Here is a 21,341-nt window from a genome sequence, read left to right on the forward strand (position 1 = left end):
CATGCGTTCATTACCTTGTCGGTGTTCGTCAGGGGGCGGCGGGCAGCACAGCTCCGCTCACCTCGCCGTCTCGGAAGTAACTCTCCCTGTAACTTCTCCTTACTACAATTTACCGAAGTTGGTTTAAAAAAAAACTATCTGGCTGTGTTTTCATCTTACCAATCAGGGTCTCAATGTTAACCTTAAGCTCCGCCTACAAAAATTCTGTCTATCCAATGACAAACATTATACTTTTCGTGGTGGGGCAATGTTTTTAAAGTTTGCAACGTAACAGATGCGAGAAAGTCTCACGCTAAAACTTGCAGCTGGTGTGGTCCTTTTAGCGTTATCGTAAGATCTATACTGTTCTTCTGGAGGGCTCTATCTTTTAACATGGGCTGGGGGTTGGTCCTAACGTAACAGAGACGCGAAAAAGTCTCAAAGCTAAAACTTGCGGGTGGTGTGATCCTAGCAGTTAGCTGGCGACGTGGGTGTCCGTCCGTCCCTTATCGTAGGGCCTTCCAGCTTAACACGGTTCTGCTCTCGGCTTCTGTTCTCGTTTCTCCCCTCGGAACTGCGTCTGTCTCATGATGGGAAGGTATGACATGCATTTAGGCATTCTTGTGTTACTCTGTGATATTCCATTTGCTCACTCGTTACTCTTATTACTTTGGTTAATTTAATGTCACGATTTATTCGGAGCTATGTGACATACTACTGGATTTGCTTATCATGTCAGGGTTTTCATAGAAGGTGTTGGATTTGCCTGACACCTTATAAGTCCCTATGCTTACACACTACTTACAGTAATGTATGCTAAGGACAACACACACACACACACACACACACACACACACACACACACACACCTAAGGCTAACACACACACACACACACACACACACACACACACACACACCTAAGGACAACACACACACACACACACACACACACACACACACACACACACACACACCTAAGGACAACACACACACACACACACACACACACACACACACACACACCTAAGGACAACACACACACACACACACACACACACACACACACACACACACACACACACCCGAAGGAGGACTCAAACCTCCAATGGGGGGAGCCGCGTGAACTGTGACAAGGCGTTTGAGACAGCGCAGCTTCCCCGGGCGGCTCATGGCAGCCGTGACACTGCTTCAAACAATGGGCTGTAGAAACTTTTGTAACGCAAGGATTAAAAAAAACCTTTCCGTTTCAAGAGTCTAGACAAGTACACCCTTCAAAAATGCAATTACAAAGAAATTGAATTTTCGAACGTTTTCAATCAGAACCTGTCCTTAAGGAACACCGTTGATCAAATGTCACAGGGATTATGTACTCAGGTTTCACATGTGGGTTAACAGTTTCTAATCAACATACGGAAAGAGCAGGGATTAAAACTTTGAAGCGCTAAATTTCAAGGGCCGTTTTCTTGTTTGCAAATTGTTTCACAGCGGAAATTTCTCTCTTTTTTTTTTTGCTATAGGAAAAGGAAGATAGCAATGGGAGGAGGGGGGGGGGAGGAATCTTGCGTCTCCCACATTGGAATCTTCAATACATAATTTTTATTCATTACGAGATTCTCAGCCACTTGTAGAAGTGATTTCCCTTGATTCTGCAAAACTTTCCCTTTAGCCAATCGTAGCAACTATAGGATTTGGTTCCTGCTGCATGACATGTCTCGGAACTTAAACTGACCAACTCATTTGCATAAAGAGCTAGCTTATCATCCGCTTCTTTACTTGCGTAGACCGTATGGTCAGCAAAGAATTTTTTTTCTTTAATCGTTTTATATGTCTTTTGTAAATTGCAAAACTTTCTTAACTTTTCACGCTAATTAACGCCATTGAAGCATGGTTTTTTACTGAATGTTCTTATGACCAAAAAGCAATGCCGATAGCTGGAGTCCTAGGTGTTTGTTAATCAAGCCGTTTGTATTCTTGTGGCGATATCTCCGTAGAATCTTTCATTCCCTAACGCATATTTCTTTATATTTAATTGAGAAGTGAAATACCGGTTTTCGTAGATGCAGACTTAAAATATTTTAATATAACGCAATAAATATTTCATTAAAATTTTTCATCCCCTTAGGACTGAAGTTCCAAAACCAGTGCAACATCGAAAAATTCTAACAGAGGAGCCAAATACGAATTCTGAGATATATTTAGTAATGCTTTCACAATGAAACATTTTCAGAAACATCTCACACCTTTTAGGGGTTGAATTTTGAAACACAATTAAACATGTATTCTTCTATTTAGAACTGAGGAGCCAAATTCAAATCTTCATTGATGTAGTTCTAAAAATGCTTTCATAGTGAAATATTTCATAAAACTTTTCGTCCCCTATTTCACTCTATTGGTGAGTTAAATTTCCAAAAACAACGAAACACTTATTTTTTTTACATCAAACCGAGAATTCAAATCCAATTTTCATAGATGTAGCTTTAAAAATGCTTTAGTAGTTCTTTAATAATGATTTATTTTCAAAAAACCTTCAATAATTATTTTATTCCCCTAATGGAAAAATTCCGGAAAATGCTAAAAACCTGTTTTTTTTTTTTTTGTTTCTGACTGAGGAACCAAATGCCAATTTTAGTAGTTTTGTAGTTCTAGCTTCAATAGCGACATAGGGACATATTTTCAAAAACCCTTTCAATCCATATTTCACCCCCTTAGAAGTGGAATTTCGAACAATCTCTTCTTAAATGATGCTTACAGTGTAAGATTTACACCATCAAATTTCAAGTTCATATACCTTGCAGGTTGGGCTGGAAGGCGTTGAGGCAGTGAATGTGTGTGCCCTTATTGCACCTCATGGGAGGTTGTAGTTCCAAAAACAGTGAAACACGTATTTTTCAATAACACAATTTTCATAGATTTAGCTTTAAAAATTGTTTCACACTGAATTATTTTCATAAAACATTTCATCCTATATTCCACCCCTTTTATAGGTTGAATGTATCAAAAACAGAGAGACATGTTATTTTTTTTTTTTACTTCAACCGATAAGCCAAATTCAGGTTTCAATATATTTAGCTCTAAAAATGCTTTCATAATTAAATATTTCATGAAACATGTCATCCTCTATGAAATGAGTTATGGTAGTGACACACCAGAATCACAATAGTAATCTGTTGTAGTTGCTACATATTTTATTACAATCGATAGCATTATAAAATCACAATCACAATAATACAGGAGACTGCCTTATAAGGCCAGATCAGTTGGAAAAATAATAAATAAATTTCTTTACATGGAACAAGATCGTAAAACTTGAAATTTGGATATGACTAGGCAAATATACTTAGGTAGCTTTACTTAAGTAGTACAAATGTCCATAGAATTCCCAGCAGAACTCTCATTGCTTCCAATCAGCTGAAAAACAGATTAAGCGTAAGAACACAGATTTTTTAACGTTTGGCTAGCCAACATTCGTAAACAAAACTATATACAAATGACAAACAATTAAGGAGGTGCTTTAATTTTGACCAAACCGATCTTCAAACTTGCTTATTCAGTTGATTAATCAACAATATTCTTAGAATGAGTACAACTAGAACATGATTATATGACAATACCCCTAAAATGAGGTTGCTTCAAAATTTCGTGTTAATTGGCGACAGACATGAGCAGACTAAGGATTCAGATCAATATGAGAGATCCACGAGACAGGGAATGACATAGAAATATACTCAACTTTGAAATGCAACTGAATTTCGGATGCTATAATCCTCCACCAGAAAGATGGAATCACGCAAATGTGACAACATAACCCAAGATGTAAAGGAGAGGACATGGCCTTAAATATCTCTCTGCCCCCGTGGTGCTCTGCTCCCAGTATGCATGCGTCGACCGCTGCCAATTATCTCTAACACAACAGACATCAACGGCAGACAATATTCTGAGATATTATGAAACGTCCCCTTTTTAACAATTATACTAGACTGAGCCATATTTTGTTAGCACAACGCAATCTGACTTTCAGAATTCCCTACAAAAGAATGGCCCTGACTAACATTAGACTATACCTTTCACAAATCACTAAATCACTTACCTCACAATAATCTTCGTTACTTCCACTACTGCAATACAGCGAGCGCCACTACTGCCAGCTAAATAAAAGATTCAAACTATGGAAGGCACTAACTACTGATAGGGATAGTTAGCAAATGAAAGATATTAATAGAGAACAAACAATGTATTTACCTTGATATCATCATATATAAATATAGCAGTTCATGACAAATTTCAAAACTCCGCCATCTCTCTCCCCACATCCACCACTGCTGGCGGCTCACCTCCAACTGCGCAACGCTACGCGCTGTTCACAGCCAGCTGCCTAACACTACAATGGCGAGTATTACAACAATGCAAAGCAGCCACAGACTGCACACAGCACAGCCAGTGATTTTCATACGGAGGTGGCGTTACCAATAAAAAACCTAAACAGCCTACTTACATAGCCCCCATGCTCCCCACAAAAATTTTACAAATTGTTTTGGGCACTGGGCAATACATATTTGTTAAAATTTTTCATAATCGTAATTACAATAACAAAGAAATCAAATGCACACACTTATTGATACAATGTTGGTCAAAAGCTAAAATTTTCTCACAGTCCATAAAGATAGTCCTGATCATTCATCATAATAGTAATTACAGTTTTTTTTCACAAAGTCTGAGCAGTAAAAAAAAATGCACACGGAAGTAGTGGATTTCCATGCAATCTTGAAGAAGTAGTGTTGTCCTTCCAACGGTAAGACAGTGCTGACTCTCGACATGCAGACAGGTAATGGGCCACAACAGAGCAAACCCACGGCAGAGTCAGTCGAAGTTTTGAAGAATATTGGTAGGTAGGTCATCACAGTGCAGACCCACTGTAGTCCTGGTAGAGATGACAGTATTGGTGGGCCACCAGAGGTGCAGACCCACTGTAGTCCTTGTAGAAATAATGGTATTGATGGATCATCGAAGATGTAGACCCACTGTAGTCCTTTTAGAGATTGGTGGGCCATCAAAGATGCAGATCCACTGTAGTCCTTGTAGAGACGGCCAGCAGCCATCTGTTGCGACTGTGCAGGTGCATAATCACCATTGAAGAGTCTTGCGGATAATATAGCAAGTCCATAACCACCACTTGTGCACTCACAAAGTTTTTTGGAAATGTCCTTAGGACCAGCAATGCTGTTATCCAGTCCCTTGCTGAATTATTAACACACATGCAAACACTAACAGTCCCTACTTCTCACATATTGTCCATATACCATGACCAACAGAAACGTGTGCAGTGAAATGGAACTTACAAGTTACTTAATTTGATGACCTGGTGTCAATTACAATTTTATAACATAAGAATACAATTACAAAGGTACAAAATACATCATTAAAAACATAATAATACAGATAACATTTGTAGTAATATGGGCTTTACAAAAGAATAGAAATAACATATACATCAGTGTCACAGGAATTATGACATACGTACCTACATGAAAGATCAGAATAACTTTTGAAACATCAACTTTACACATGAGCATTAAAACAAAACAGAATAAATAATGTCAAAGCATATTTACGAAGTAAATAACATATTATTAATGCCAATTATATTTGAGGATAACAGTATTCCTCATCATATTGAATGTAGCTTAGTATTAGAAGAAGAAAAGATTCTACAACATAAGTCTTATCAGATAAACACATAAAGATAGGAAGTACACAAATACACAAGGGTACACAAACACATAGCATAATAATACAAAAGGAAAGGACAGGGTTTGTTTTACTGCAGTATTTTGCAAACAAAACTTTCTTTACTTCTTGGAGATCTCCCTTCATTCATCATTATTCCCAAAAAGTCCTATCTATACCTGCTTTCTGTATTCTATTCGTATTTCTTTCAAAATAATTATTTCTCAGTGCACAATACTCATTTTTGCCAAATCAGTTTCATATAACTTTCAATGCATTCTTTCCCTATTCTCCATAGTTAGGTTCTGATATAGTCTACCCCTCTTAAGCTAACTTACATCTACTGAGCTCAGATGCTAAACTAAGGGACGAGGCAATGCAGCAGCACAAAACAATTAACACAAACAGCAATGACCAAAAAAATGGAAATTTGCAAAGCAACCTACAGTAAATCTAAATTACCAAGCAATTCAACATTACAACTAATATGAGCCAATGTGCAGCAACAAGAAAAATAAATCAGTAGTAAAACTAGCTTAACAGAGTAATGCAAAGTGAAATTTAATAGCACTATGCCTGGCAAACAGCAGAAGCAATAAATTATATCTAAACATGACAAAGCGCAATCTAGTACACTAAAGACAACAATGCAGATAAGGGAAATGTCTATTCACATCTTAATGTCTATGTAATTAAAGTGGTGCACCACAAAAACTTATTGTAAAAAAAATATTACCATGTACTTGAAAAGAAAATTATGTGTGCAGTTACTGTTACTAGTCCCTTCTTATTGTTCTTTCCATTCCAAGAGCTCCTTTTTCCAAGAATGTGGATCAAAAAATAATTATTTAATAGATCTGTTGACAGAAAGTGTTCACATTAGCAAATGCATTTAATTTTATTTTATGAAACCAATGCTGCAAGACAGCTGGAAACCAGATATCAAATGAAATAAGCAACTATGTAGAAAGTAAAGCATAAAATAGTCATTCTGTAGTCATGAGGCATTTCATAAGTTAGTAGAAATTCTCTCAATTCTCGTAGATAGACACTTGTCCTAATCAGGTGTGCAGATGTAAGAATGTTTCCAAGTTATTATTATCGTGTCGCATTTGCGATGCTTTCTACAAAGGAATGTCAGAAGCGAGGTTAATGGCCTCTTTTTCTCCACCTAATGGCTTTTTCTCCAGGTGGCTGGCCCAGCTGGGCGCCACAACGCATTACATCAAGGTCACTTAGCTTTCTTACCGAAATATTTACGACAGCAGTTTCCGCTTCAGTGACAGTCTCATATAAAAAATTTTACAGGTCGAATTTTCGTTGCAAATGTGTAGATACAAAATCCTATGAATATAACAGTGTTCAAAACGTTTTCGTCGGCATTATGATACATTCATGCATTTACACACATTTCATAACTCAAAGTACGATTCTTGGTTACCAACAACCTTTTTCACAAATCAACGTCCCTAACCACTACTCATTATTTCTTACCTTATTATACATATACATATCGTCGACACTTCTACAATATTTCATCATAACCAATACGTAGCATAATCAAATTTCTCATATAGCATCAGCTTATTGATCATAAACATACCGCAACAGCATAATACACATAGTCATCGTAATAATAACATCATAACACCTCAGTCAAAACTCAAAAATGTCGTAGCTTTCTGCAATAATTTCAAAACCTAAGAAAAATTCTCTGCTCATTTCAATAGTGTCATCTACCTCAAACGTACTTTAAAAATCATGATCCCATACCAAATATATCAATCAAAGCTCTCATAATATCACAATGGGTCCGAAAAAATATGAACAGTCCACAAAGTGCAAGCAAAATACAATTTCATAAGTGTGAAGTTGTCCAACTATGTAATTACGTAAACATCTGTGACTGATATAGTAAAATAAATATTTGTCTCTCTCAGTTAAATGATCAGATAGCTGTGTAATTTATATGTTAGAGAAATATGGTACCGATGTGTAAAGTTGTATAAGCAAATACCACATTAGCTAGGGCTCCTTGTGCTTTCCAAACACATGGTACACAAAGTAAGCGTGTACCCCCCTGAGGATTAATGTAATTATACCCTCAGGTGTTACAGATTACAGCAATGGAATGAAATGTATCACGGAAAACCCTTGTATCATTGTACTTCAAATATGTATAAAAATAAATGTTTTAAGTGCGAAATTAATCAGTCAAATACGTGTACTGTAGCGCTAAACTCTGCGTCATGTTGTAAGATAATCTCTGTGGAAGTCTCGTAGTTATCTTCCTCCGAAAGCTAAGTTCTGCAGAAGTCAATGTACTTACCTCATGATAAACAAAAGTGAAATGCTTTGTGTATAGATATCGTAGTTATTACGCTTATTGTTGTGATGAAGGAAGTACTGTACTGTAACGTATTGTTGTGCTACGGAAAACCCTGTCTCATTTTAGCTATACTACAAAAGTTACTACTAAAACCTGTTTTACTTTCCAGAAGAATTCAGAAAAACTGTGCAGATATAAAACAGAAACACTGCAAAAGCAACATTGTAAATTGTCACTCATTAGTAGCGTCGTGATAAAAATCGTGTAGCTGTCACATAAACTAACCACTGTGTCATCTGGTATCTCACAGAAAGTACTTTAAATCCAGAATGTGTTTTCAAGTAAACCAAAATGTTGCATTAAAATCTCATTAGCAGTACCAGTACATGTTCGAAGTATGTAAGCCTGATAGTCGTTACATAATCATGCAACAAACAAGCAAGAATGCACACACACAATAACACAGTGTCGTCTGTTCACAATAACAATGCATTCGTAATTTCTGTTTAAAAATGTTCCCTAGGTTCTAGGCTGGATAGTTGACTTCAAAACATTGTTGCATGTTAGCATTTTCTCAGTGTGACAAATTGTACTAGTAGCGTCAAGTGAAAAGTTTTATGGCAAAGACAAAGTTAAAAAGCAGATTGTCTTTCAATAAACAGTTTTACATGTGAAATGTGGTGTAAACCTTTACTCTTCCTAGTACGCAGAGTTTCAACTTCAACGCAATTATCATGTGGTATACGTCGGATTCTGTAAGGTCCATTGTAAACTAGAAAGAATTTGTGACTCAAGTGTTTCTTCTTATGTGACAATGAATGAGCTTTAATGAGAACTTTCTCACCAATACATAATTTCTTTGCATTTGCTTTACCGTGTAGTTTTCTCCTTTTGTCTGCTGCAGATTTTATATTTTTAAAAGCCAAATCAATTATGTCTTTGTGTCGAAGTTTACGTGTATTCGGGAAAGGTACAAGCTCTCTGATTCTGTTCGGTGGTTTTTCATTCTTCAGTACAAGAGTAGGTGGTAAAGCAGTGGAGTCATGAGGCATTTCATTCAGCACGTTTTGAAATAAGGGTAAATATCTGTCCCAATGCTGATGCTTTCTGTGACAAAGTCTGCAAACCTTATTGATTTCTTTCATAATACGTTCGGAGGGATTACAATGTGGTGAGTACAATGAAATAAAAACAAGTTTGATTTTATGGTTGCGAAGCATGCGTGACTAAACAGCAGATCTGAATTGCGGTCCGTTATCTGAAATGACTTTAGCAACGTGGCCAACTTCACGTAAGAAATTTTTAACAAAGGCGTTGGATACAGATCGTCCAGTGGCTTTACGTAACGGAGTGAAAGAAACAAATTTTGAAGTAAGTTCAACAGCGACTAGAACGTACGAAAATCCATTCGATGTTCTGACAAGGGGTCCCAATAGATCAACTGCAGCAAATTCTTTTAATTTAGAAGGAATGATAGGAAACAACGGAGCACGATGTGAGATAGTAGATGGTTTCGCCTTTTGACAAAGTTTACAAATAGACAAGACTCTTCGAATTCTCTTTTCCATATTGTTAAAATAACAAGTCGTTCGAAGAATGTGATAACATTTTCGTGGACCAAAATGTGCGTAGCTGAAATGAATGTACCAAATGAGCTTATTAACAAAATCGTCTGGAATGCAAAGTACCCATAGCTTGTCATCAACAGTGCAGCGTTTGAAGAGTATGTTGTTTCTAACCAGGTAATAATGCCGAATCTGAGTGTGTGTCTTTTCATGCCATTTACTTTTGATGTCTTTCCAAATCGGATCTTTATCTTGTTCATGAGCAATGTCCTTTGAAGATGTGGTGATGAAGTTTTCAAAGGCGACTTTCTGAATGTAAAGAATACTGAAATTTTTCTCGAGGTTGCCTTCTGTATTACTTTTCTCAAGCCCAGCCGGTGCGCGTGACAGTGCGTCCGCAACAATGTTCTCCTTGCCGGGAATGTATACTATTGTGAAGCGGAATTCTTGCAGAAACAATGCCCAACGTTTTAACCTGTCATGATTTAATTTTGAAGACATAAGAAATTGTAATGCACGATGATCACTGTATACTTTTACATGCTTACCAGAAAGAAAGAAACGGAATTTGTTAAATGCCCAAACGATAGCTAAAGCTTCTAATTCAGTAACGGAATAATTTTTTTCAGATTTTGTTAGCACTCGGCTAGCAAAAGCAATGGTTTTCTGAACGGTAGTGTCATTTTCTATGGCTTCTTGAAATAAATGGGCACCAAGTCCGACTTTAGAAGAATCCGTGCTAAGGCAGAAATCTTGTGACAGATCTGGATGAGCTAGTATTGGCGCGTTAAGTAGCGATTCTTTCAAAGAATTGAATTCCAACTGTGCTTGTTCGTCCCAGTTCCAAATAGTGTTTTTTCCAGTGAGAGAACAAAGTTTTGGTGTAACAAGAATTTGCATATCCAGAAAACGACGGTAAGAATTTACGAGACCCCGAAAACTGCGGACTTGTCTTTTTGTGGATGGAACTGGAATGGCTCTGATTGCTTCTAACTTTTCAGGATCCGGCTGAATGCCTTCAGAAGAAATAATATGTCCCAAAAACCTCACCTTTGACCTACCGAATTCAGACTTTTCCAAGTTAACTGTAATTCCAGATTCTGCAAAAATACGTAACAAACTGTTGAGGATGCGATTGTGTTGTTCCCATGAGGCTTCTGCTATCAGAATATCGTCCACATATAAGGTGATGTGACGTTTTAAGAACTCAGGCAATATGGAATTTAGCCCGCGAATGAATGCTGCTGAAGAAATGTTCAAACCAAAGGGAAGTTTCCTAAACTGATAACAAACGCCGAAACAAAGGAAAGCTGTGTATTTTCTACATTCTGGATGAAGTTCGATCTGATAAAAGCTGGATCTGAGATCTATGGAAGACAACACTTTTACACCATTAAAATTTTGAAGAAGTTCTTCCAACGTTTGCGGCCTGTCTGTTTCAGGAATAATGATAGTATTGATTTGTCTCGAATCTAAGACAAGCCTGATCGATCCATTTTTCTTCTCAACAACATGTAATGGATTGTTGTATGAGCTTACTGCAGGCTCAATAATGCCCTCGTCAAGCATAGATTGTATTTCTGTCCTAACACGGTCCCTATAATGTGCTGGAATTACGTATGGTCTAACACAAAATTTAGTATGCTCACGAACACGAAATTGGTATTGAAATCCCTTGATTGTTCCCGTTTTGTGAGTAAAAACTGTGGAATGTGCTTGTAAAATCTCAAAAAGGTCCTGCCTATCAGTGTCATTACAATTTTCAATTGTTTGAATTTTATTCTGAATTAACTCATTAGTTTCAAATGCGCCGTCGATATCACCCCTGTCAGTACTTGCAGAGTGATTGTTAGTGTCAAGTTCCGTCGAAAATTCCGAACTGTTGTCTAACAGGAGGTAGAGCCGATTAATTTCTTCGTCATGGTTTGAGAGCCTATCTTCAAATTTCAAAGCTGCTGACTTACCTTCTTTCTCTAAACTTATTTCAGCATCGTGAAAGTTTAAGATTGCTTTGTATTCATTCAAAAAGTCATCCCAATATAATTTCCGTCGACAATAATGGAACAATGAGAAAGTTCATAGAGAAGCTGTGGCTTTGACAAAAGAATTCTAAATTGGTTTGTTGGCGTACATCTACACTTTTTCCAAAGATTGCACCTTGTAATTTAATCTTACGTAACGGAAGTGTGGGGCAACCGTTCGATTTGTTGCATTTGCTAAAGGCTGTTTCACTGATTACTGAAATGGGACTGCCAGAGTCAAGTACTGCCGTAAATTTTACATCATTTACTGTAATGTGAATCACAGGATATGCAATGTTGTTATGTTTTACGTCGTGTTCTTGGAGTAAGATGTCCCTAATGTCTTCCATTTTTACGTAATTACTAGCTACGGCAGCTGCGTCGTTAGTTTCATACGTACGTTTTGTGGCTGCCAGCGGTATGAGTCATTGCCTATTGTCTCTTTGTTGCCGCGCGTCGTTATTGGGGTTTGGGGACCTAACTTCTACAAATTCACCTTGTCGAGAGGGCCCTGCCCTGTTTAAATCCCGCCAGTTCTGATGCAATTCAGGTCTGTCGTTACGATCATATCGTCTATCGTCATGTCGGTAGTTCCTGTGGTTTCTTTCTTGTCGGTTAAGTGGTGGAGAATTTCTCCCTGAATCGTAACTGCGCGCTGCACCGTTGCGTCTAAAGTTATTCTGTCTCTCGTAATAATAATTGTTTTGGTTCCCATATTGTCTGTTTCTCTGATTGTCTCTGTGATAGTCATTACCGCAGAGAGGTGATCTTTCCCTGTAATTATTATTATTATTCTGCCAACGGTTGTTATACGGGTGGTGTCTGTTTCGGTCACGATTTGTGTTGTGAGAATATCCTTGTCGCGTCCAGTTATTATTTCTTTCATCGCGGAATTGCGACGGATGTGATCTGTAATTGTTGTGCTCCTGCGTTCCGTGATTGTCAGTGTCACTTTCCAGTTCTTGTAACAGTCCCTGAAAAGCTTCAATGTCGTCTTTGCAACGTCCTGCCAAAATAATATGTCGTAAATGTTCAGGTAATTTGATTAAGCAAATGCGGAACAGTTCTGAGGGGCTGTATGGGTTTGACAGGTACTGATTCTTCTGCAACATGTCTTCAAAATATTTCACAGGACTGGAGAATTCAGATTGTTCGAAATGTTTCATCATTATGATGCCATGTTTTACTCGGTCTTGTGTGGCTTGAGACCAATATGCTGAGAGGAAGGCATGGTAAAATTCTCCTTCACTGTGGCAATCGTGAATGACCGATCGCATTCTTACAGCTGGTTCATTCTCTAAGTAGCCACACATAAATTCTAATCTGTGTTCTAACGACCAGTTGGGAGGAAAACAATGAGAGAATTGATGGAGCCATGCTTGTGGATGAATGTCGTTGCCAGAATTCTTAAATGTTTTGAATTTACGTGTAGTAATGAACAGCTTATAGTCAAAATCATCGTGTCGGCGTGTAGCATATCGGTCATTGTTACGTCGTGTCGGCGGTTCCATCTCAAAATACGGTGCACATTGCCAGTTTCTTTCATAACTTCCGAAATGCCCTGTGTTATTATTTTGCGTCTTTTCCGTATTTCTAAGTCCCTCTTCCCGTGTTGGAGCGCGAGTGTCCTCTGAAATACGTAATTCTTGTATTACCTGTGTCAGCTGATCTTGTACTTCGCGGGTTTCTCTTTTGTACTGTGTATTGATTTGATTTTGATTTTGTTTGAATTTTCTAATTTCTTCATACTCTTCAGTGTCAGTGAAGGCTACAGGTGTTGTGTCATACAGATCATCATCTACCTTTGTAGATAAGTTAGTGAACTGATCTGAAAGTTCGGCCACTTTATCCGATAGTGTACTTATTTCCTCAGTGTGTTTTTCTGAACCAAGTTTCAGAGTATCTACTGTGTCCTTTAAGTTTTCCTGAGTTTTTGCAAGTTGCGTAACCGAATCGGTAGATGCAACTGAGTCAAATTTAGCTTGCAAGGTCTCATGATTTTCATTAACAATAGTTTGCAGTTCTTTTATGGCTGCTTCGTGATTCTGTAATGCATTTTCATGCCGCGAAAAAATAGGTTGAAAATGCTCACAAATTTGTGTTTTTACGTCGTTACAGGCTTTTTGACATTTCGATTCAATGTTATGTAACTCAGTAGTTAAATCTTCACGTGTTTGTTCAAGAGTTTGTTCCAATGAGTCTAACTTTTGAAGCTGTTGCTGTGTTTGTCTCTGATTTTGTTCTATTGTGTCTAATTTTTTAAGATTATGTTCCACTGTGTCTAACTTTTTAAGATTTTGTCCCATTTGTTGCATTAACTGTAATAACAGTGCACTGGTGTCTGAAACATGTTCCTCAGTGCTTTTCGGCAGTGAATATGCACCGGCAACATTCACATTTTGACAAGTGGAAAATGTGTCTTGACTCATTTGAGAAAACGGTGTGAACCCAAAACCTGAGTCTACAATATTTGCAAAATTGTGTCCTGTCATTCCCGATTCCTGAGGCGAGCTGTTGCTGACCGATCGATCGATAATGCTTCCCTCTTCACTAATTGTTTCACTGTCCACGCCATTGTTTGCCGCCCGCTCCATTTCCCTATGCACAATTACCAAATTACTACTTTGAACATCAGTTAATTCATTACTCGGTGACGCTAATAAGCTATGCTCGTCGTCACTATTATTTCTCAGTTTACTTTGTAGCCTAGTGTTACGTTTTTCACACGCCATTATTGTCACAATATTTCACACGATAACACAAAAAAGCACAATTTGAAGAGCAAAAACAAGAGAACACATTAACATAGCACTGAAAATAATATGTAGTTAATTGCAGCTGCGGAATACTTGGTGCAAATCTACATGCATGTCACAACTGTTTTACTGTACAACAATGAAAAACTACAACTACAAAGGAAATGCCCTCTATGATTACGCGCTAGCAATAAACAATAGCTACACTAATTACACAAACTACAACAAAAAAATCAGAAGATTCCAGTGAGTTATCCTCGGCTAAGGGTCGACATATGAAACGTCCCCTCGTTAACAATTATACTAGACTGAGCTTATACTGACACACAATATTTTGTTAGCGCAACGCAATCTGCCTTTCAGAATTCCCTACAAAAGAATGGCCCTGACTAACATTAAACTATACCTTTCCCAAATCGCTAAATCACTTACCTCACAAAAATCTTAGTTACTCCCACTACTGCAATACAGCGAGCGCCACTACTGCAGCTAAATAAAAGATTCAAACTATGGAAGGCACTAACTACTGATAGGGATAGTTAGCAAATGAAAGATATTAATAAAGAACAAACAATGTATTTACCTTGATATCATCATATATAAATATAGCAGTTCATGACAAATTTCAGAACTCCGCCATCTCTCTCCTCACATCCACCACTGCTGGCGGCTCACCTCCAACTGCGCAACGCTACGCGCTGTTCACAGCCAGCTGCCTAACACTACAATGGCGAGTATTACAACAATGCAAAGCAGCCACAGACTGCACACAGCACAGCCAGTGATTTTCATACAGAGGTGGCGTTACCAATAAAAAACCTTAACAGCCTACTCACAATATAAACTACACAACTTTATCTGGAGAACAGGTGAGCAATACAACTGAACTGAAACAAATGAGCCTCCGCGAGTTATTTGGCCAGTGCCAGAACTTAATCTTTGATTAATAAGTTCGCTAAAAATCATGCCGAAGTTAAGATGACTTTATCTCCGGGTTCGGCATATTAGGGGCAATGACAATGAAGTGGCCGACGCTCTCAGCCGTATGTTCGCGGGAGAGTCTGGGGAAGGCCATGGCCATGTAGAGACGGATCTTGGGGTGAATTTCCTTCTCTCCGAGACACCCGGTTTCTTCTGCGACTTAGCTGACAAACAGGATGAGGACCCTAGGTGGGGACGGATTCGGCAGCAGTTGGCGGATGGCGAGGTCATTACTAGCTATTGCCATCGTGGGGGCCTCTTGTGTAAAGGGGGAGACAGCCATGGTGAAGTCAGGGTCTGTATTCCACAGGAACTAGTTAGCATGGTACTCATGATTCGGCGGTCGGGGGTCATTTGGGGTTCTACAAGACCTACACCCGGAAGAGGAAGTCGTCCTACCCCGGTGGAAGTTAGTGATGAGGTCGCCGTTGCTGCACTGACTACGCAGCATGTGCCCCGGATAGAGCTCGTGCAGTGAGATGATAATCATCCATCCCATGGTCAACACCACAGATATTCTGCGATTTACTTTACTCTGATACCCGTACAACATACAGACAGTGCAGCAACTGAAACCTCACTATGCGCAATAACATTATGAATTCGCTCTTCATTTTCTGGTGCGGATAGAAGTTGGTGACTTATAGCTGGGTAATATTCTGCACAGTGAAGAGGCTGATTTTATACTACAGGGTGCAGTGAATAGACAGATCTGCCGAATTTGGGGTTATGTTAAATCGCGTGTTGTACATGAAGAGCCGTTGCACTGACCCTATGTGATGGTGTGATGTGGATTCACAAGCATCTTTATTCTCCATCCGTTCTTCTTTGAAGACAATTCACCATAAAGACCTGTCAGGTGTACCGTGACGTCTGCACGTTATCGAGACCTCTCTGTACAGCATGTGAGTCCGCTTTGGACGTTCTGTTATGTACACGACCAGTAACGCTCTTGTCCTTGTGCCTCCTTTGCACTTAGATTTCTGAAGATGGAAGTAACTCCAAAACGCGTCATGCATACTTTGCATTTGATCCGGTGACCTCGCTGTTTGGTCCTCTCTTCCCAAATCAACCAATCATACTTTGCAACAACCAATAAAGTCATTCTTCACCTGCTGTGTGGGATTTTATGCTATCTGATCAGCAGACCTAAGCATATAAATAGAACTAGTATCGCCTGTGGTCAAAATTCGACCAATTGCGTCAATGAATCTCTTATGCGATGGATAATGTCATGTATCTTAAAGTGAAATTTTAGTCACAGAACTGAATCCCTGGCAAATGCTGCGTTGTAGCTACGTGTGTCTATGAAACAGTTCTTTAATTTCTCTTTAATTATTCAAGCATTTAAAGGGAGTCTCTGATACACTACGTTGACAAATTAATTTTACCCTTATGACAACACAATGTGAATGCTATTGTATCGTATAAGGTCATCTCAGACGCGAAATTACTTGCATTACAATATCTGCGTTGTAAATTCATCAAAGCGCAATTACAGTTCTCAAAATTATTTGTAATTATGTTCCGTGCACATTTACTTGTATATTTTAGAACAATAGAATTATCGTTACTGACATTTGCATTATTCCTATTACTTTCTTTACGCAAAAATTGTGTGTGTGTAGCTCTCGACCCGTTCATGTTCTTTTTCGAGGCATAGCCTAAAACAAGTACAGTTTCGTTACTATACAGGACGTCGTAGCTACTCAAAATGCAGATACTGAAAATTCGGAACACACTACGTTTGGTGGTGGCGGCGGAAAATGAACACAGAGTTAGTTCCGTTTTCTATTTGACCAAAGTAAGTGAAAAAACTACGTTAATAAAGAAAGTTTGCTGTCCCCGACGACTTCGTTACTACGTTTCGTTTTCCGCTGTTGACAACTTCAACGACATAGCAGCTTCGGTCCTGGAAGTTGGTAGCAGTGTCAGAGACAAAGGAAAAGTTTTCACACGTGTGTGCTTCTATTTACCTATCCTAATGGTTATGGACACACATGATGGGTTCGTTTTGTTCACATCTACGGCGAAGTTCCTTACCCGTTATGCAAGTTTGATTTGTCATATTGTATAATTAATTTTAAGAATCAGTTCTTCAGTTTTCTATAAACAGATGCGTTATCATTATGAATGTTCAAATTGCTATTACTTTCTCGACGCAAAAAATTTGTGTCTGCCTAGCTCTGCGTCTTTCACTCTGACACGTTAGCATTCTCCTTCTAGACATACACTAACGATATATCTAAACAAATCGATATGTCGAAATATATCGACATGTCGAAATATATCGACATGTCGAAATATATCGACATGTCGAAATATATCGAAATGTCGAAATATATCGACATGTCGAAATATATCGACATGTCGAAATATATCGACATGTCGAAATATATCGACATCTCGAAATATATCGACATCTCGAAATATATCGACATCTCGAAATAAATCGACATCTCGAAATATATCGACATCTCGAAATATATCGACATCTCGAAATATATCGACATCTCGAAATATATCGACATCTCGGAATACTTCGATATCTCGGAATACTTCGACATCTCCAAATCGACATCTCGAAATACTTCGACATCTCGAAATACTTCGACATCTCGAAATACTTCGACATCTCGAAATACTTCGACATCTCTAAATACTTCGACATCTCGAAATACTTCGACATCTCGAAATACTTCGACATCTCGAAATACTTCGACATCTCGAAATACTTCATCTCGAAATACTTCATCTCGAAATATATCGACATCTCGAAATATATCGACATCTCGTAATATATCGACATCTCGAAATATATCGACATCTCGAAATATATCGACATCTCGAAATATATCGACATCTCGAAATATATCGACATCTCGAAATATATCGATACCTCGAAATATATCGATACCTCGAAATATATCGATACCTCGAAATATATATCGATACCTCGAAATATATCGATACCTCGAAACATATCGATACCTCGAAATATATCGATACATCAAAATATATCGATACCTCGAAATATATCGATACCCCGAAATATATAGATACCCCGAAATATATCGATACCTCGAAATATATCGATACCTAGAAATATATAGATACCTCGAAATATATCGATACCTCGAATTATATCGATACCTCTAAATAAATCGATATCCCGAAATAAAACGATATCCCGAAATATATCGATATCCCGAAATATACCGATATCTCGAAATATATGGATATCTCGAAATATATTATAAATAATAAATGGTACATGTGTTATAGATCCTGATCCACTTAATGTACTACTTGTGGAAAATGAAGCTTCTAACCCAACAGTAATTAAATCAATAGATATAGATTTAACATAACAATAATCAGGTAAACTATGAAATTGAGCTTTAGATAAAAATTGACTTAATTGATTAGAATACCATTGCGCTGCAGACGTTACATAACGTTTACCATAAATATTACCTTGAGCATCTTTAATATCTTGCCAGCTGAGTCCATAGCCCCACACTTGGAACAAATGAGTATTAATAAAATGTATATCACCATTTTTAATAGCATCTATACTTTTCCACATAAAAAACTTTGATGACTGATCCACACTATTAGTACCACCATCAGTACCATTGTCACTATTTACAGAACGAATTTGTGCAGAATATTCTTCAGCCATTTCTATTTCGTTACCTGAAGTTTCCTCACGTGGTTGCTTATGTTCTGCCGAATCAGGCCGAAGATCTTCTTCTGCTTTCCGTTTTATTCAAAAATGTTTATCTGTTTCCTCAATAGGTGGAGTGTTTAATTCGCTACTATCAGACGCTTCTTGAATAACGTCTCGTGGCTCTTGTGGTTCGTCGTCTAAATTGGAAAACAAATCAACAACAGCGCCAAGCACCTCATCTGTATCAATAGCAGCACGTGTCGCAGATGTAGCAGCTCTTGAAGCATTAATTCTTCTTATTGCAGCCCACGGTAAAGAACGAGTTGCACCTGTCTTTTTGTCCTTCCATGTTTTCGACTTAGGCATTGTGTTTCCATTGTCACTGCAATACAACTGAACATCTGCCGTCTTCTGCAGTCCTTTTATACCTACATCTGTTTGGATAGCCTTGACTGATCACTTGCCAACAGCAACCCACGACCCCCCCCCCAGCGGTTTCTGACGTCAGCAAGTGCGCTTTGCGCGTTCTTCGAACACGCAAAAATATCGACACCTCGAAACAAATCGACACCTCGAAACAAATCGACAGGTCGAAATAAATCGACACCTCGAAATTAATCGACATCTCGAAATTCAAAAGTTTTTGTTCGAACTATACCGAGACTCCGGGAAAAACGCCGACTCCGGGAAAAACGCCGACTCCGGGAAAAACGCCGACTCCGGGAAAAACGCCGACTCCGGGAAAAACGCCGACTCCGGGAAAAACGCCGACTCCGGGAAAAACGCCGACTCCGGGAGAAACGCCGACTCCGGGAGAAACGCCGACTCCGGGAAAAACGCCGACTCCGGGAAAAACGCCGACTCCGGGAAAAACGCCGACTCCGGGAAAAACGCCGACTCCGGGAAAAACGCCGACTCCGGGAAAAACGCCGACTCCGGGAAAAACGCCGACTCCGGGAAAAACGCCGACTCCGGGAAAAACGCCGACTCCGGGAAAAACGCCGACTCCGGGAAAAACGCCGACTCCGGGAAAAACGCCGACTCCGGGAAAAACGCCGACTCCGGGAAAAACGCCGACTCCGGGAAAAACCTGAGCTGTGTCCGTGGCGTTATTTATCAGCACCATTACTAAATTTTCATGTCACTCTATGAAAGAAATCAAAGAAAATTCTGGGAGATGAGTAACACTGCAAGATGGCCTAATAACAATGCTATAGCTTATACAATCATGATCGTCCTGGCTGGAACACCTCTAATGTTATCATGACAGGTATCAAATGGATGTTTTCCTCTTGCCTCTGCCTTTTCCCTGACCTGCTAACTGCATCCATTTTTCACATCATCCAGCAATCCAGATTGTCGTTGTTCTCCCCCTCCCTTTTTTACTGTATTTCTTTTCAGCTGCCCAAACTCACCAAAAAAATCAGAAACTGTTGTGGACCACAGTAGAACATGCTCTCTACAGTCTGGACTTAACGCCCCACATGTTTCATTTGTTTGGACCACTAAAAAAAGCAGTCTGCACACATTTGACAATAATGGTGCTGTCAAAGCCTTCATGGACAACTGGCTGCTGCCACAGCCACATTCATTTTACTGAAACAGATCAAGACACTGTCTAACCACAGGGGAAAATGTGTTTCCAAGTCAGTTGACCTCACAGAAAAGTAATTTTGTGTGTATGAATTTTTCTAAAGCTTAAATAAACTTAAGAAAATTCTGGTTTATATTTAATTAACTCTCTTACTGAGCATCCTGTCCCATATATATTTTCTATGACATATGGAACTGAAGAAATTAGTAAGAGAATCCTAGTGAATTACAAATACATACAAGCTGTAAAATATGATTGGGTAACATGGGATGTATCAATTTTGATGCATCAAGAAAACCTACACATCACAGCTTCATTCTCTTAATCCTGCTATGAGCAAGTTAACAGTTACTTCCATGATACCAATCGCAACTTGCGAAGATCACTTGTGTCTAGGAACAACTAAGGATGAACAGAGATATGGAAAGGAGAGAGGTTAGTGTTCAACAACCCATACACAATGAGATCTACAGTCTGGGGAAAATAAATCTGGCACAGAAAATAATCATAGTAAGACTGATGTGGGATTACAGTTTTTATGCACTACAGTACCTGTTTGGTACCATTTTGCCACTAAGTTTTGCATTGTACACTTTGCTGGAGATTTTACCAAAATACTTCCAGACAATCTCTTACACTAACAGTCCTGCGCATGTTTTCCATGAACTTTTTTGTTTGTTTGTGTGTGTTGTACTCATCTAGTCAGTTAACACATGTG

At 38.6% G+C, this 21,341-nt stretch overlaps 1 protein-coding gene across 1 annotated transcript in view; it reads left to right on the forward strand.

The window, feature by feature from the left end:
- The window catches only part of LOC126232243 (clumping factor A-like), a 58,458-nt gene extending 38,297 nt beyond the window's left edge, over positions 1-20,161 (forward strand). The window contains exon 2 of the mRNA XM_049942534.1: positions 19,692-20,161. Within this exon, the coding sequence (XP_049798491.1) occupies positions 19,692-20,161 (470 nt within the window). The remainder of the gene's footprint in view (positions 1-19,691) is intronic.
- Positions 20,162-21,341: the final 1,180 nt, after the last annotated feature.

This window comes from Schistocerca nitens, unplaced genomic scaffold (assembly GCF_023898315.1).
Source record: "Schistocerca nitens isolate TAMUIC-IGC-003100 unplaced genomic scaffold, iqSchNite1.1 HiC_scaffold_468, whole genome shotgun sequence".
Classification (NCBI taxonomy): Eukaryota; Metazoa; Arthropoda; class Insecta; order Orthoptera; family Acrididae; genus Schistocerca; species Schistocerca nitens.